This window comes from Pan paniscus, chromosome 13 (genome assembly GCF_029289425.2).
Source record: "Pan paniscus chromosome 13, NHGRI_mPanPan1-v2.0_pri, whole genome shotgun sequence".
NCBI classification, from domain to species: Eukaryota; Metazoa; Chordata; class Mammalia; order Primates; family Hominidae; genus Pan; species Pan paniscus.
The window spans coordinates 43,708,768-43,725,732 of record NC_073262.2 but is presented as its reverse complement, the minus strand read 5'-3'; the positions used below and the strand labels follow the sequence as shown (position 1 = coordinate 43,725,732).

Below are 16,965 nucleotides of genomic sequence, written 5' to 3'. Positions count from 1 at the left end.
GAGCCCAGAGCGAGACTCCGTCTGAAAAAAGAAAAAGAGAAAGCTGGCCGGGCGCAGTGGCTCACGCTTGTAATCCCAGCACTTTGGGAGGCTGAGGCGGGCGGATCACGAGGTCAGATCGAGACCATCCTGGCTAACACGTGAAACCCTGTCTACTAAAAATAGAAAAAACAGCCGGGCGTGGTGGCGGGCGCCTGTAATCCCAGCTACTAGGGAGGCTGAGGCAGGAGAATGGCGTGAACCCGGGAGGCGGAGCTTGCAGTGAGCCGAGATCGCGCCACTGCACTCCACCCTGGGCGACAGAGCGAGACCATCTCGAAAAAAAAGAAAAAGCGGCCGGGCATGGTGACTCACGTCTGTAATCTCTGCACTTTGGGAGGCCGAAGAGGGCTGATCACGAAGTCAGGAGTTTGAGACCAGTCTGGCCAACATAGTGAAACCCCATCTCTACTAAAAATACAAAAATTAACTGGATGTGGTGGCATGTGCCTGTAATTCCAGCTACTCGGGAGGCTGAGGCAGGAGAATTGCTTGAACCAGGGAGTTGGAAGTTGCAGTGAGCCGAGATCATGCCATTGGACTCCAGCTTGGCAACGGAGCGAGACTCCATCTCAAAAAAGAATTGAAAAAGTCGGCACTTTGGGAGGCTGAGGCAGCGGATCACTTGAGGCCAGGAATTTGAGACCAGCCTGGCCAGCATAGGGAAACCCGCCTCTACTAAAAATAGAAAAATTAGGCAGCCTGTGGTGGCAGGCCCCTGTAATCCCAGCTACTCGGGAGGCTGAGGCACGAGAACCGTTTGAACTGTGGAGGTGGAGGTTGCAGTGAGATGATGGAGTGAGACTCAGTCAAAAAAAGAAAAAAGAGGCTGGGCGCGGTGGGTCATGCCTGTAAGCCCATCACTTTGGGAGGCCGAGGCAGGCGGATCACGAGGTCAGGAGATGGAGACCATCCTGGCTAATACAGTGAAACCCCGTCTCTACTAAAAATACAAAAAAATTAGCCGGGTGTGGTGGCCAGTGCCTGTGGTCCCAGCTACTCGAGAGGCTGAGGCAGGAGAATGGCGTGAACCCAAGCGGAGCTTGCAGTGAGCCAAGATAGCGCCACAGGACTCTAGCCTGGGCAACAGAGCGAGACTCCGTCTCAAAAAAAAAAAAGAATTGAAAAAACTTGGGAGATGTTCCTATTGCCGAGAGGCAGAGATTCCTGTCTCCTCTCACTCTACAGCTGCCTACATGGCCTCTTTACACCCAGCCTCTCTTCCTCCACAGACTGCCAGGTGTCACCCCAGTGCCTTTACTTGTGCAGTGGGCAGAGCTGGGCCATGAAAACTGTAACTAGCCCACCAGTGGGACTTGGCAGACTTCCTGTCTGTGAAGTCTAGGTCTGAGCATTTTTCATTTCTGACCTGGGTGAGCTGAGAGGTAGGAATCTGGAAAGCTGATCTTAGTTTTCTTTCTTTTTTTTTCTTTTTTTTTTTTTCCATTTTTTGAGAGTTTCCCTCTATCACCCCGGCTAGAGTGCAATGGTGTGATCTTGGCTCACTGCAACCTCCGCCTCCTGGGCTCAAGCATTTCTCATGCCTCAGCCTCCCGAGTTGCTGGGACTACAGGTGCCCGCCACCACACCCAGCTAATTTTTATATTTTTAGTAGAGATGGGGTTTTGCCACGTTGGCCAGACTGGTCTCGAACTCCTGGCCTCAAGTGATCTGCCCACCGTGGCCTCCCAAAGTGCTGGGATTACAGGTGTGAGCCATGGTGCCCGGCCTTTGATCCTAGTTTTCTCATGGCTTATTCAAAGGCTCCCTTGGCAGAGCTTGCTCTTCCCCTCCGTTCATTGCATAGTGCACAGGTAATATGGAGGGGATTTGCCCCTGTCTCAGTTTTGTGAGGTGGTGTTTGTATTGGAATCTTGGTTCTGCCACTTACTAGCTGGGTGGGGGTAAGTGAATTATCCCATTTCTGCCTCTCCTTCATCATCTGTACTGACCTGCAGTCATAGTACATCTGTACCCATCGGGTTGTTGTGAGGTTGGTTTTTCTATTCTTGTATGACAAACTTAGCAGCTTAAACCAGCATCCATTTATTATCTCATAGTTATGTATGCAGAAGTCCAGGCAAGCTCAGCTGTGCATTACAAGATTAAAATCAAGGTGTTGGTAGCTTTGCTCTTATCTGGAGACTCTAGGGAAGAAGCTGCTTCCAGGTTTATTTAGGTTGCTGGCAGAATCCAGTTCCTTGGAGTTGTAGAACTAAGGTCTTTGTTTCCTTGCTGGCTGTCAGCTGGGGACTACTCTGTAACTTAAGGTCCACTAACTTAGGACTCTAATTGGATGTGCAAAATGCCATCATAGCAGTACCTAGATGAGTATTTGATTGAACAAACAGGGGTCGGGAATCTTGGGCTGCTATCTTTAGAATTCTGCCTACCACTGAGGATTAAATGAGGAGATATATAGAGAGCATTTAGAGCGAGTCCTGGTATATAACAAATGCTGTACAAGCATTACCGAGGATTCAGTACCACAAACTTGGCTCTGAAGCTGGCCACTATGGGCTGCAGGAGAACAGTATTTCTTTTTTTTTGAGATGGAGTCTTGTTCAGCCTCCCAGGCTGGAGTGCAGTGGTGTGACTCAGCTCACTGCAACCACCTCTCCTGGGTTCAAGTGATTCTCTGGTCTCAGCCTCCTGAGTAGCTGGGATTATAGGCACCCGCCATCATGCCCGGCTAATTTTTGTATTTTGGTAGAGACGGGTTTTCACCATGTTGGCCAGGCTGGTCTTGAACTCCTGACCTCAGGTGATCCTCCCGCCTCAGCCTCCCAAAGTACTAGGATTACAGGTGGGAGCCACCATGCCCGGCTGAGAACAGCATTTCTATAAAAGATGGGAACTGCTGGCCAGGCGTGTTGGCTCACGCCTGTAATCCCAGCACTTTGGGAGGCTGAGGCGGATAGTTCGCTTGAGTCTGGGAGTTCAAGAGCAGTCTGAGCAACATGATGAAACCCCATCTTTACAAAAAGTACAAAAATTAGCTGGGCTTGGTGATGTTTGCCTGTAGTCCCCGCTACTTGGGAGGCTGACGCAGGAGGATCACTTGAGCTCAGGAGTTTGAGGTTGCAGTGAGCTATGATCGCACCACTGTACTGCAGCCTGAGTGAGCAAGCAAGACCCTGTCTCTAATCAATAAGTAAGACATGAGAATTGGCAATGTAATGTGTGTTGCGAATTGGTAATGTAATGTGTGATATTCTCCTGGGCATTGTGAAACTATGTAATATTTTGTTAGGGCCAGGTGCAGTGGCTCACACCTGTAACCCCCAGCACTTAGGAGGGCAAGGCAGGAGGATCAGTGGAGGCCAGGATCCTGGGCATCACAGCCTGACAAACTAGCCTGGGCAACATAGCGAGACCCTGTCTCAAAAAAGAAGAAAATTAGCCAGACATAGTGGCACGTGCCTGTACTCAGGAGACTGACGTGGGAGGATTGCTTGAACCCAGGAGTTTGAGGTTGCAGTGAGCTATGATCGTGCTGCTGCATGCCAGCCTGGGCAACAGAACAAGACCCTGTCTCTAAAAAAATAATATAAAAAGATTCTGCTGTGTTACAGATGTTGAGATTTTGTCTTTGTTTTTCCACAGTGGTTTGCTAAGAAGGCCATTTTCAACTCTCCACTGGAGGCTGCTATGGCGTTCCCTCACCTGCAGCAGCCCAGCTTTCTACTGGTAAATATCAACTGCTTGCATGAGTGTCAGTGTGGCCATAGTTCTGTAGCTGTGGGACTTGAGTGTTCTTCCCATTGACTTGAAGAACTCTGTAGTGGTTGTTTTTTAGGGGCATGTGATGGAAACAATGGCAGACTCCTTAACTTGACTGTGCCTCCTTATTACTACAGGACCTTGGGGTTACTCAACTTCTGGGCTCTGGGTTTTCTCACACAAGTTCATTCAAATTCTATTTTCTCTACTTCCCAAGGGTATGAGGAGGAGGAAGAGCAAGTGAGAAGGATGTATATCAGAATGTTCATGACTTGTAAATTCTTAAATAGATATGAAGTATTCTAATAATCAGTCATAACTGTCATCAGTGAAAAATGGAGACACTGTTGTGCGGGGGGCTGCTAGGTTGCACTTTAAGTATTAAACATGATGCTGAGAACTGGGTGCAGTGGCTCATGCCTGGAGTTCCAGCTACTGAGGAGACTGAGGCAGGAGGATTACTTGAGCCCAAGAGTGTGAGACCAGCCTGGGCAACATAGTAAAGACTCAAAAAGGAAAAAAAAATGATACTGAGAAGTGAGAAGTTAGATATGAGGCAAGTATTGGTGATGAAAGTTCCTAATTTTAGTTCTTAGGAGGTGTTTTTGTAAACATTTATGTGGAAGGACATTCTTCCTCAGTGCACCCCACTAGAGTCAACAGGTCTGGCCCGTGGCCAGATAGCTCAGGTTTCCATCTCTGTCTCAATCACTGTGAAATCCACCCTTGTTTGGAGGTAGACAAGGCCTTAGATATCCTTTGGCAAAGCTCTCTAGGTTGAAATTCTAGCCATTTCTCCTGATCTTAATCCATTCGCACAGATGCCCTTTTTCTCCTTGTAGTCAGGGTGCTTTCCTCACATCCCACGACTAGGTAGATTTCATTAGTCCTTGTCCTGAGTCTTTTCTGGCCTCTCCATTGCCTTCATGATTAGTGTCTACTTGGCTGAAGCCATCTATAATTTTTGTCTGCCCTGTGTTTTAAGATCATTGGTTTAGTGGTTCAGTGTCTACTGAATAAAGGACAGCTCATTTAAGAGAGCTTCTGCCATAGCTGTGATGTTGTTGGGCGTTCTTACTGATGATCACAATGGTGTAATCATGGTGGTCCATCAGGCTGGAAATTTCCAGTTGATGCGTACAAACTCAGTTATACTCTGTGGTTTGTGAGGGGTGCCCTTACACAATCAAGATCCTCTTCTGGCTGTGGGGCTGACTCTGGGACCAACCCCTACTTATGGATTGGTGGAAGTCAATCCTGTTCTGATCATGTGCAGCACTCTGAGGGGGTACTGGGAAACAAGGCTGATAGTTCCTGGTCCAGAGAGCATAGAACTACGGCCTCTCCTAGTAGTACTCTTTGGGCCACTGACACACATGAGGGGCTGGGGAACCAGGCCAGTGGTTATGGGTCTGACTCATAACCTATTGCTTGGATTTCTGTTTGACTCAAGCCAGAGTGCCACTAAAAGCTGCAGAGTGAATGTCCTCGTGATTTTTTCGCTTTGTTCTGTCTTCTAGGCTAGCCTGAAAGCTGACTCTATAAATAAGCCCTTTGCACAGCAGTGCCAAGACTTGGTTAAAGTCATTGAGGACTTTCCAGCAAAGGTATAGCTCTGCTAACGTCTCTCTTTGGAGCATGTCTTATACATTCGTTGAAGAACTTTATTATAATTCCTAATTTCCCTCCCTGCCCCAACCCTGAGCGCTGCCTGGCACAGAGGCCTGGCCATTATCATGACCATTATGTTTACGGACACATTTAAACATGTGAACTTGTAGATCAGGGGTTCTCAGCCACAGGAGCTCTGTTTCTCAGGGACACTTGGCAATGTCAGAGACATTTTTGGTTGTCACATCTGGAGGTAGATGGGGAGTGTGTGCTACTAGCTTCTAGGAAGTAGAGGCCAGGGTTGCTGGAAACATTCTGCAAAGCACAGGACAGCTCCCTGCAACAAAGAAGTATCTAGCCCAAAATGTCAACAGCACCAAGATTGAGAAACCCTGATGTAAATACTAAAAATATGTATTTAAATCACACCTGGAATTGTCAAGCCCAGGAAGCTGGCCTAGACAAGGAGTTAATACCAAATGGCAATAGGTCAGTTAGGTTTCAGGGGCTTCACTCTGGAAAGGATGTTGCTTTCCTTTCTGATAGAGCATCCTTCAAGTCAGAAGTTTCCATCACTGTTTAAAGAATCTTTTTTTTGTGGTGGCTCATGCCTGTAATCTCAACACTTTGGGAGGCCGAGGTGGGAGGATCACTTAAGCCCAGGAGCTCAAAACCAGCCTAGGCAACATACTGAGAACCTATCTCTACAAGAAATTTAAAAATTAGCTGAGTGTAGTGGTGTGTGCCTATAGTCCCAGCTACTCAGGAAGCTGAGGTGGGAGGATTGCTCGAGCCCAGGAAGTCAAGGCTGCAGTGAGCCATAATTGCGCCACTGCACTCCAGCCAGGGCAACAGAGTGAGACCTTGTCTCAATAAATATGTATTTTGTTTATTTTTTTATTTTATATTTTTTTATTTTCATTGTTTTTTTTTAATTTATTTTTCTTAATTTAATCTTCTATCACACACAAAAAATGTATTTTGATCGGAGGCTGACTTACTTAACTGGCCCAAGTCTAAAGCAACACTGCTTGGTATGCCATGTACCCCACTGGAAGAACGTAAAGCTGCTCTTGTTGTTGGCACCATGGCACCAGGCTTCCTTTGGGTGCAGGGCTGATCCCGTAGGTCTCAGCCAGGGAGTGGCTTCCTCAGAGGGAGCTGGGCAGCAGGTGGTGCAGGACTAGAGCCGGGGCAGGAGTGGGTGCTGGTCCTGCCCGCGGCCTCACCACACATTGTTTCAGGAGCTGCACACCATCTTCCCATGGCTGGTAGAGAGCATTTTCGGCAGCCTAGATGGTGTCCTTGTTGGCTGGAACCTCCGCTGCTTACAGGGGCGCGTGAATCCTGTGGAGTACAGCATCGTGATGGAATTTCTCGACCCTGGGTAGGTAGGTTGGTCACCGGAGAGAGGCTGGGTGATTCCTCATGGTGATTCCACCTTTAAAGCACTCTCTGAATTTCTCAAGACTAAGAAACAATCAAAGCAAGATAATTCGCAGTTCATTTGCCCTGTTTTTGTTTGTTCAATTTCGTGTTCAGTGGCCCAATGATGAAGTTGGTTTATAAGCTTCAAGCTGAAGACTATAAGTTCGACTTTCCTGTCTCCTACCTGCCTGTAAGTAAACCACAGTGGCGAGAGTGGTGCTTGGGGCAGTGGGCCTTGCACAGCCCTGTGGTGATGGGCAATCTCCTCCAGTCCTCTGAGGGCAAATTGAGGAGCGATTTGTTCTGGGGATATGAGAGGCAAAGGAAATGGGTATTGCATGGCGGCTACCCTTGCTGTCTGCAGCTTTTTATGAGATGGTAGGAGAAGTTCTAAGCAAAGACTCTTGTTCAGGCACTGCTCAGAGGCAGGGCACTGTCCCCACAGGTGGGTTCTGTGTGTGGGTCTCTTCCCCAGCAGCTTTCCCAAAGTGCTGCTGTGCATGTGGGGCACTGCGTATCGGGCACTACGCGCCAGCACCTGCCCACAAGCCTCACTGCCTCTCTCTGCAGGGTCCTGTGAAGGCGTCCATCCAGGAGTGCATCCTCCCTGACAGTCCTCTGTACCACAACAAGGTCCAGTTCACCCCTGCTGGGGGCCTTGGTCTGAACCTGGCCCTGAGTATCCTTTGGTGGCCCTGAGGTAGGGAGGCTGTGGGTGGCCCAGCACTTGACACTGAGTGGGGGGTGGCTCATCAACCCTGCATGTTTGCCCCTGACGCTGCTCTCAGATCCGTTCGAGTATTACATATTCTTCTTTGCCTTGAGCCTCATCACTCAGAAGGTAGGGAAGGGATGCCTTTTGCTGGGAGAGGTGGGGCCACGGCCCAGGGCTTCCCTGCACTTGTTGGTGCTTGGTGGCCTGGCAGTGTCCAGAGCCCACGCTAACAACTAGCTTGGTTTTCCAGCCACTCCCTGTGTCCCTCCACGTCCGTACTTCAGACTGTGCCTATTTCATCCTGGTGGACAGGTACCTGTCATGGTTCCTGCCCACCGAAGGCAGTGTGCCCCCACCACTCTCCTCAAGCCCAGGCGGGACCAGCCCCTCACCACCTCCCAGGTAAGGCTGTCCTTTGTTAAGACCTGGCCCTTCCATAAGGGAGTGGCCTGGTCACTTGCATCGCCCACGGGGACAATGTTGCCACCCTTTGTCCAGGGTTCCCCAATTTTTCTTATGCCTCATTCCCCATCCCCAGCTGTCTTAGCACAGACTGGAGGGTGGGGTGTGGAGGGCAATGTGTCCTTAGTATTCAGTGTCTTTGGCCATCACTGAAGCTATCAGGTCCCTGGAGGCCTCCACGGCCTGCATGGGAATGGGCTGTGTTGTGCATGGAGCAGCCGTCCCCACAGGCGGTGTCTGAGGCAGTGAGCAGGGTGGAAAGGTTGTCCTATGAGCAAAAAAAATAGGAATCTCTATGGGCCCCAGGAGCAGGTCTTGAAGGGGAGGCCCTGGGCCAAAGAGCCTGTTTTGCCAGTCCAAACAGGCTGAGCCTGATGCGTGCCTGCACAGGTCGGGAGTGTGAACCAGGGGCTGTCATGCCTGGCTGTCCTGGGTCCTCAGTGGTCACTAACGCAGGCCGACTTCCCAGGAGACCCTCTTGCCCCAGCAGCAGCTGCCTGTGCACCTCTGACCCTCTTTAATCTCACTGGCCCATCGCCTTCCCCAGGAAGCTGCATGCAGGCCCCTTCCTGCAGATGCTGGCCCACCCCAGATCTGCTGGCATGTGTAAGGCAGGCCAGGCCTTTACCTAAAATTCACGTGTGGACAGATTCCCCAGGGGGTGGAGGGGAGAAAGGGAGTGGCAAGGAGGAGATGCTGCCCAGGTGGCGGCAGTGATCAGTGACCCTGAAATGTTGCTGATCCTGTGGAGGACTTGGAGGTGAGGCAGATTCACACCCTCTTAGATGCAGAATTCAGCTGCCAAGCAGTTTTTGATGCCTGGTTTTTTTGCTTGTTTTAACTTTTTGGGTTGTTTTAATTTTTTCTATTAGAAATTATATACGTAGGCTGGGAGTGGTGACTGATGCCTGTAATCCCAGCACTTTGGGAGGCCAAGGTGGAGGGATCGCCTGAGGTCAGGAATTCGAGACCAGCCTAGCCAACATGGTGAAACCTTGTCTACTAAAAATACAAAAATTAGCTGGGCATGGTGGTGCACACCTGTAATCCCAGCTACTCAGGAGGTTGAGGCGGGAGAATCGCTTGAACCTGGGAGGCGGAGGTTGTGGTGAGCTGAGATCGCACCACTGCACACACACCCAAACAAAAAAAGAAAAGAAAAGAAATTACATATATATGGTTTGGGTTTATTTATTTATTTTATTTTATTTTGTTTTGTTTTTGGAGACGGAGTCTCACTCTGTTGCCCATGCTGGAGTGGTGCAGTGGCATGATCTTGGCTCACTGCAACCTCCATCTCCTGGGTTCAAGTGACTCTCCCACCTCAGCCTCGCAAGTAGCTGGGATTACAGGCACAGGTCAGCATGCCCGACTAATTTTTGTATTTTTAGTAGAAACGGGGTTTCACCATGTTGGCCAGGCTGGCCTCAAACTCCTGACCTCAGGCAATCCGTCCACCTTGGCCTCAGACAAAGTGCTGGGATTACAGGTGTGAGCTACTGCACCCAGCATTTTTTTTTTTTTTTTTTTGAGACAGGACCTGGCTGGGTTGCTCAGCCTGGAGTGCAGTGTTGTGATCACAACTCACTGCAACATTGACCTCCTGAGCTCAAGTGATCCTCCCACTTCAACCTCCCAAGTAGCTAATACTATAAGCATGCACCCCCACACCTAGCTTTTATTTTATTTTTTTGTAAGATGGGTCTTGCTATGTTGCCCAGGCTGCTCTAGAACTCCTGGGCTCGAGCGATCCTCCTGCCTTAGCCTCCCAAAGTTCAGAGATTACAGGCATGAACCACCACACTGGTCCATTGTGTGCTTTTTTTTTTTTTTTTTTTTTTGACAGGGTCTTACTCTGTTGCCCAGGCTGGAGTGCAGTGGTGCTGTCTCTGCTTCAAGTGATTCTCCTGGCTCAGTCCCAAGTAGCTGGGACTACAGGTGCCTGTCACCACACCCAGCTAATTTTTGTATCTTTAGTAGAGACAGGGTTTCACCATGTTGAGCAGACTGATCTTGAACTCCTTACCACAAGTGATCTGCCTGCCTCGACCCCCTAAAGTGCTGGGATTACAGGTGTGAGCCGCCACTCCTGGCCTAGCCATTATGTATTTTTAAAGACGGTCTTACTCTGTCACAGGCTGGAGTGCAGTGTCATAATCATCACTTGGTGGCACAATCATCACTCAAGCCAGCCTGTCACGTCAGTGACTATAGGCATGCATCACTACAGCCAGCTAATTTAACTTTTTTTTTTTTTTTTTGCGGAGATATGGGGATGCCTCGCTGTGTTGCCCAGGCTGGTCTTGAACTCCTGGCCTCAGCAATCTTCCTGCCTCAGCTTCCCAAGTAGCTGGAATTACAGTTGCAAGTCACCACACCTAACTTTTTATTTTGAAATAACTTCAGATTTACAGATAAGTTTCCACGCATAATAAAAATAACTTGCAGGCTGAGCACAGTGGCTCACGCCTGTAATCCCAACACTTTGGGAGGCCAAGGCGGGAGGATCACTTGAGGCCAGGAATTCGAGACCAGTGTGGGCAACGTCGGGAGACCTCATTTCTACAAAAAAAAAATTAGCCAAGTATGGTGATGTGCAACTATGGTCCCAGCTACTCAGGAGGCTGAGGTGGGAGGATCACTTGTGCCCAGGAGCAATGAGCTGTGAGCTGTGAGTGTGCCGCTGCACTCTAGCCTGGGGTAACAGAACAAGAACCTGTCTCAGGGAGAAAAAAAAAAAGAAACTTTCATAGACCCTTCACCCAGATTTCCAAACTGTTAATACTTTGCTGCATGTGTTGGTTTCCACCTCTATTGTATGTGTTTTTTTTTCTCTAAGCCAATATGAGTAAGCTACAGGATATGGCACCCCTTGACCTCTTAATATTTCAGTGTATTTCCTAGAAGCGAATGCATTATCCTATATAGTCACAGTGCCTGTAACCACACCAGGAAGTTAGTATTGCCACCAGGCCTCACACTGTGTGCAGTGATGTTTCACAGGCTCACCCACTGTATATAGTGATATTTCTAGTCCCCTTCAGTCAGGAATGGTCCCTTGCCTTTCTGTCTTTCCTGACCTTGACCCCTCCAGAGCATGCGGCCGCCACTTAGGCTGTCTGGTATTTGCTGGTGACTAGGCCCAGCATGGGCTTTGTTGGGAGGAGCACCGTAGTGGGACACCTGGTCCTTGCCAGGTGCCCTTTTATCACTGGGTTAAAAAGGTGCCGGTCAGGTTTTTCCATTGTAAAATAATTACTTTGTGCCCAGATTAAATAGTAATGAGGCTGGGCGTGGTGGCTCATGCCTGTAATCCCAGCACTTTGAGAGGCTTAGGTGGGCGGATCACTGGAGCTCCGGAGTGTGAGACCAGCTCAGGCAACATAGCAAAATCCCATCTCTACCAAAAATTTAAAAATAACCAGGTGTGGTGGTGTGCGCCTGTAATCCCAGCTACTTGAGAGGCTGAGGTGGGAGGATTGCTTGCACCCAGGAGGCGGAGGTAGCAGTGAGCCAAGATCATGCCCCTGTACTCCAGCCTGGGCTACAGAGTGAGACTGTATCTCAACCAAAAAAAAAAAAAAAAAAAAATTAATAGTGAGTGCCTGGGCAACATAGCATGACCTTGTTTCTACTAAAAAGAAAAACATCAGCCAGGCATGGTGGTGTTGGTCCCAGCTACTTGGGAGGCCTAAGTCTAGGAGGTTGAGGTTGCAGTGAGCTGTGATTGCATCATTGCACTCCAGCCTAGGCGATAGGGTACGATCCTGTCTCAAAAAAAAAAAATTGATAACGAGAATTTACCGGGAAGATGTATGGAGACTATGTAATTATCAGTAGTATTAACATCCACTTTTGATTCTCCTATTTTTTCAAATTGATTTTATTTGCAGACAGGGTCTTGTTCTCTTACCCCAGGCTGGAGTGCAGTGGTACGATCTCTGCTCACAGCAACCTCAACCTCCTGGGCTCAAGTGATCCTCCTGTCTCAACCCCCCAAGTATCTGGGACTACAGGGAGGCATCACCACACCTGGCTAATTTTTGTATTTTTTTGTGGAGACAGGGTTTTGCCATGTTGCCCAGGCTGGGAATTTCTTAATTTTTTAGAAACAGGGTCTTGCTCTGTCACCCCAGGGTGGAGTGAAGTTGGTACGATCATTTGTCACTATAGCCTCAACTCGTGGGCCCAGGCCATTCTCCCTCCTCAGCCTTCTAAGTAGTTAGGACTACAGGCACATGCCACCAGGCCCAGCTGTTTTATGTTTCAATGTTTTTGTGGAGATGGGTTCTCATTTTGTTGCCCAGGCTGATCTCAAATGCCTGGCCTCAAGAAATCCTCCTGCCTTGGTCTCCCAAGGTGCTGGTGTGAGCCCCCATGCTCACAGGTGTGAGCCCCCATGCCCAACCTCACTGTTGATTCTTGACCAAATCAGCTATTAATAGGGCGGTTACTAAATGGTGGTTCTCTAACTTCATCCCTCCTTCATTGATTTGTGGGTCAGTGGTCACTCTGTGGTAAGGAAGACTTCTCTCTTTGCTATTTATTTATTCAGGTATATCAGTGTGGATCAGGGGGCTGGGGGGAGGTGTGCATTGTGCTATTGAACAAGTTGTAATCTGTCCCTGCTCTCGTTGATTTTGATATCCAGATTGCCCCTGTTACAGCGGGAGCGAGTTACAGCGGGAGCCTGTAACTCGGGCCTGTTTCTGTGTCTCCCTCAGGACACCAGCCATACCCTTTGCTTCCTATGGCCTCCACCACACTAGCCTCCTAAAGCGACACATCTCTCATCAGACGTCTGTGAATGCAGACCCCGCCTCCCACGAGATCTGGAGGTCAGAAACTCTGCTCCAGGTGAGAGTTGAGCTGGTCAAAAGAAACTGTTCAGCCAGCCAGGCACGGTGGCTCATGCCTATAATCCCGAGCACTTTGCGAGGCCGAGGTGGGGAGATGACCTGAGGTCAGGAGTTTGGGACCAACCTGGCCAGCATGGTGAAACCATGTCTCTACTAAAAACACAAAAATTAGTTGGGCGTGGTGGCAGGCGCCTGTAATCCCAGCTACTCGGGAGGCTGAGGTGGGAGAATCGCTTGAACCCAGGAGGTGGAGGCTGCAGTAAGCTGAGATCGTGCCATTGTACTCCAGCCTGGGTGACTGAACTAGACTCCATCTCAAAAAAAAAAAAAAGAAAAAGAAAAGAAACTGTTGCCACCTTCCACTATGTGGGGCAGAGTCCCAGAGGCGGCCCCTCAGCCCGGGGCTGATTCTAAATTGTTGGTATTTTCCTGCTGTGACATTTAGAAAACATGAAAATAAATCTGCCCACCCTTCTAACTTGTATGTCATTGATGGCGTTTTTCATCCCAGGATCCCCTGTCCATGGAAGTTGTTTCGTTTTGCCTGTGGTGAGGCAAAATTGTTGCAGAGGCTTTTGGTTTCCATGACACTGAATGGTGAGGGGTCTGTGCAGCCTCCACAGGCCTTCCATTGATTCAGGGGATCCAAGTAGTAGGTGACAGATTTCCTTGTCTGCCCAGAGGGGCTCCAGCCTGTCAGGATGGTATGGGCTGGCTCACTTCCTGAGTGTTGGCCAACTCCCAGGTCCTGGCTGTGTCTTCTAGGCACACATCAGAGAGATTCAGCAGGTGCTGCTTCTGACGCTGGATCCTGGGGCTGACTTGGTAGCCACAGCCTTGCTTTACAGCCTGGCATGTAGATAAGATAGGATTCTATCTCCCATCTTATATGTAACTCCTAGTATTTGGGGTGCTGCACTTTTTGAAGCCTCCATACCATTTCACAGCATCCTCGCAGGGTGGAATGGTAAGAACTGTTGCCCCTGTTCACAGAGGGGACCATGATGCCCAGATGGCTCTTGGCTGTGTGGACCGTAGGCTGTGCTGGCCATGAAGAGGGCAGAAGATCATGACACAGCGCTTATAGGGAAGAACTGGAAGGTTCTGCTGTTCCCTGGACCAAAGCATTTTTTTTTTTTTTTTTTTTTTTTGAGATGGAGTCTCCCTCTGTTGTCCAGGCTGGAGTGCAGTGGCTCAATCTTGGCTCCGTGCAACCTTCACCTCTCAGGTTCAGGTGATTCTCCCGCCTCAGCCTCCCGAGTAGCTAGGATTACAGGTGCCCACTGTCACGCTCAGCTAATTTTTGCATTTTTAGTAGAGATGGGGTTTCACCATGTCTCGAACTCCTGACCTCAAGTGATCCATTTGCTTTGGCCTCCCAAAGTGTTGGGATTACAGGCGTGAGCCACCGTGCCCGGCCCTTTCTGTTTTTTTAACTAAGAAAAAAATTAATTACAAGATATATATAACATGAAACTTATTGTCTTAACTATTTCCAAGTGTACAGTCAGTAGTGTTGATTACAGTCATGTTGTTGTGCATGCAATCTCCAGAATGCTTTTCATCTTGCAAAACTGAAACTGAACCAGCCCGGGCGCAGGGGCCTCACACCTCTAATCTTAGTGCGTTGGGAGGCCCAGCAGGAAAGGATTGCTCAAGGCCGGGAGTTCAAGACCAATCTGGCCAGCATAGTGAGACCCCATCTCTTTTAATGAAAAACAAAGAAATCAAACCATTAAACAATTCCCCACCCAGCACCTGTCAACCACTATTCTGCTCTCTGTTTCTATGGATTTGACTCCTAGATCTCATACCCAGAGTATGCGTAGCACATAGTACTTATTTGTGTGTGACTAGCATGCTTCACTTAGCATAATGGACTAAAGATTAATCCATGTTACAGCATGTGTCAGAATTTCCTTGCTTTTTAGGGCTGAATAGTGTTCCATTGTGTGGATGTACCACATTGTGTTTATTCATTCATCTCTCAGTAGACACTTGAGTTGCTGTTTTTTTTTTTTGAGACCGAGTTTTGTTCTTGTTGCCCAGGTTGGAGTGGAGTGGCACGATTTTGGCTTACCACAACCTCTGCCTCTTGGGTTCAAGCGATTCTCCTACCTCAGCCTCCTGAGTAGCTGAGCTGGAATTACAGGCATGCACCACCACGCCCGGCTAATTTTGTATTTTTAGTAGAGACACTGTTTCTCCATGTTGGGTCAGGCTGGTCTCGAACTCCTGACCTCAGGTGATCCACCTGCCTTGGCCTCCCAAAGTGTTGGGATTACAGGTGTGAGCCACTGTGCCCAGCCCTTTTTTTTTAAATCAGAGTCTGTCTTTGTTGCCAGGCTCACTGCAGTCTCAAACTCCTGGGCACAAGCAATCCTCCCACCTCAGACTCCCAAGTAGCTGGGATTATAGGTGTGATGCCTCACCACACCCAGCTAATTTTTGTATTTTTTGTAGAGACAGATTTTCATTATGCTGGCCAGGCTGGTCTGGAACTCCTGGCCTCAGGTAATCCCACCCACCTCGGCCTCCCAAAGTGCTGGGATGACAGGGTTGAGCCACCATGCCTGTTGGTTGCCTTTTTACTCTATCTATAGTATTTTTTCATGCTCAAGAGTGTTGATTTTGATGAAGTCCAGTTGTCTATTTTTTTTCCTTTTGTTGCCTGTGCTTTGGGCATCATATCTAATTAATCATTGCCAAATCTAGTGTTATGAAGTTTTCTCCCATGTTTTCTTCTGAGAGTGTATGGTTTTAGTGCTTATCCTCAGGTCGCTTACCCATTTTGAGTTATTTTTTGGTGATGGTGTGAAGGAAGGGCCCAGCTTCACTGTTCTGCACATGGGTATTCTGTGTTCCCAGCTCTGCTTGTTGGAGACACTGTCCTTTCCCCACTGGATGGTCTGACACCATTGTCAAGAATGGTTTGACTAGCTAATGCTTTTTTGCAGGTTTTTGTTGAAATGTGGCTTCATCACTATTCCTTGGAGATGTATCAAAAAATGCAGTCCCCTCATGCCAAGGTATGTTTCCACAGTTTTTCTTCCCACCTCCTGCTTCTGACCCTGCTCAGCCTGCTGCTTCTTATCCTGCCTCTGAGTGAGTTTTCACAGGCTGGATGGTGGGAAGCAGAAACCCACCACCCACCTGTCACTCAGAAGCCAAATAAGAAGTGGGCATCGTTCTCTAGTTTCCGGTGGCGGGCAGGGGGCATTGCACCCTGATGTGTAGACACTTGAGGCCTGGAAGTCTGGCCTCTCCGGGGCCCTCCCTGTGCAGCTTCCTGAGCCCCCTCCCTGGCAGCGGGAACAGATGAGGTTGTGGTGCTCTTGCTTTGGGAGTGGGGGAGCTGCGATGCCTCTGGGAGCCACTTTCTTGTCTGTCTCCTCGACCATCAGCAGTGCCTTTGTGCTTTCCCATGAAGGGGTGGCCTGGAGCCTCCTTTGCCTGCTCGCCCTACTCCCCCACCTTCTCCAGAGCATGAGCAAGCAGCCCTTCTCGTGGCGAGTGGCACCTGGTGCCCTCCTGCATGCAGCCTGGCTTGCCTCCTCTCCCTCCGCCTCGCCTGTCCCTGTTCTCTCTCTCTGGGCAGCACGCTGCTTTCAGATGCATGGAGGTGGCGGAGGCCCTGGGTCATTCCTGCTGTTGCTGTTCCTGGAGCTAGCACCACCCCTGGACCGGTCAGAGTGAGAAAGCAGCTAGGTGAACCTTAGATCTCCAGTCAGTCATCCTCCATGGAGCAGCTTGACTCATGCCCATCTGGGCCCTTGCCTGAAGTGGCATCAGCTACGTAGTCTGGTGCCCATGGCGTCTGTGCATCAGTATGCTTGGGAAACTTTGGCTTTGTCACTGACAGAATTATTGAGGGCTTCCTCCAGAATGTGGGTGATGGAGTTAAACTTCAGAAGAGCATCCAGTCATTTTTCCTCTGGTTCTGGTGAAGAGCTGTGGGTCTGCTTCTGCCACAGTCTGCAGCCAGTTCCATGGCCCCATGCTTTGCCATGTGGAGGCTCTCTCAGAGCATAGGGTCCCCCAAATCCTCACCCTCAGAATCACATGGGCGGAGAATGGGGAAAAGCTGAGGACCCCATCTTGGGCCTCTTGAGTCACAAAGAGCCTGCA

At 49.3% G+C, this 16,965-nt stretch overlaps 1 protein-coding gene across 13 annotated transcripts in view; it reads left to right on the top strand.

Annotated features, from left to right (window-relative positions):
• Nucleotides 1–16,965, top strand: part of LOC117974329 (sphingomyelin phosphodiesterase 4) — a 30,980-nt gene that overhangs the window by 1,885 nt on the left and 12,130 nt on the right. For 6 of the 13 annotated variants that reach the window (XM_055109348.2, XM_055109347.2, XM_055109349.2 and 3 more), the window contains exons 2-10: nucleotides 3,646–3,729; nucleotides 5,283–5,369; nucleotides 6,618–6,760; nucleotides 6,916–6,991; nucleotides 7,372–7,480; nucleotides 7,590–7,642; nucleotides 7,767–7,918; nucleotides 12,703–12,835; nucleotides 15,795–15,866. In XM_055109348.2, coding sequence (XP_054965323.1) covers nucleotides 3,646–3,729; nucleotides 5,283–5,369; nucleotides 6,618–6,760; nucleotides 6,916–6,991; nucleotides 7,372–7,480; nucleotides 7,590–7,642; nucleotides 7,767–7,918; nucleotides 12,703–12,835; nucleotides 15,795–15,866 — 909 coding nt within the window. Of the gene's footprint in view, nucleotides 1–3,645; nucleotides 3,730–5,282; nucleotides 5,370–6,617; nucleotides 6,765–6,915; nucleotides 6,992–7,371; nucleotides 7,481–7,589; nucleotides 7,643–7,766; nucleotides 7,919–12,702; nucleotides 12,836–13,991; nucleotides 14,072–14,390; nucleotides 14,529–15,794; nucleotides 15,867–16,965 lie in introns of those variants that run through there. The other 7 variants (XM_055109343.2, XM_055109345.2, XM_055109346.2 and 4 more) reach the window with 4 other exon arrangements.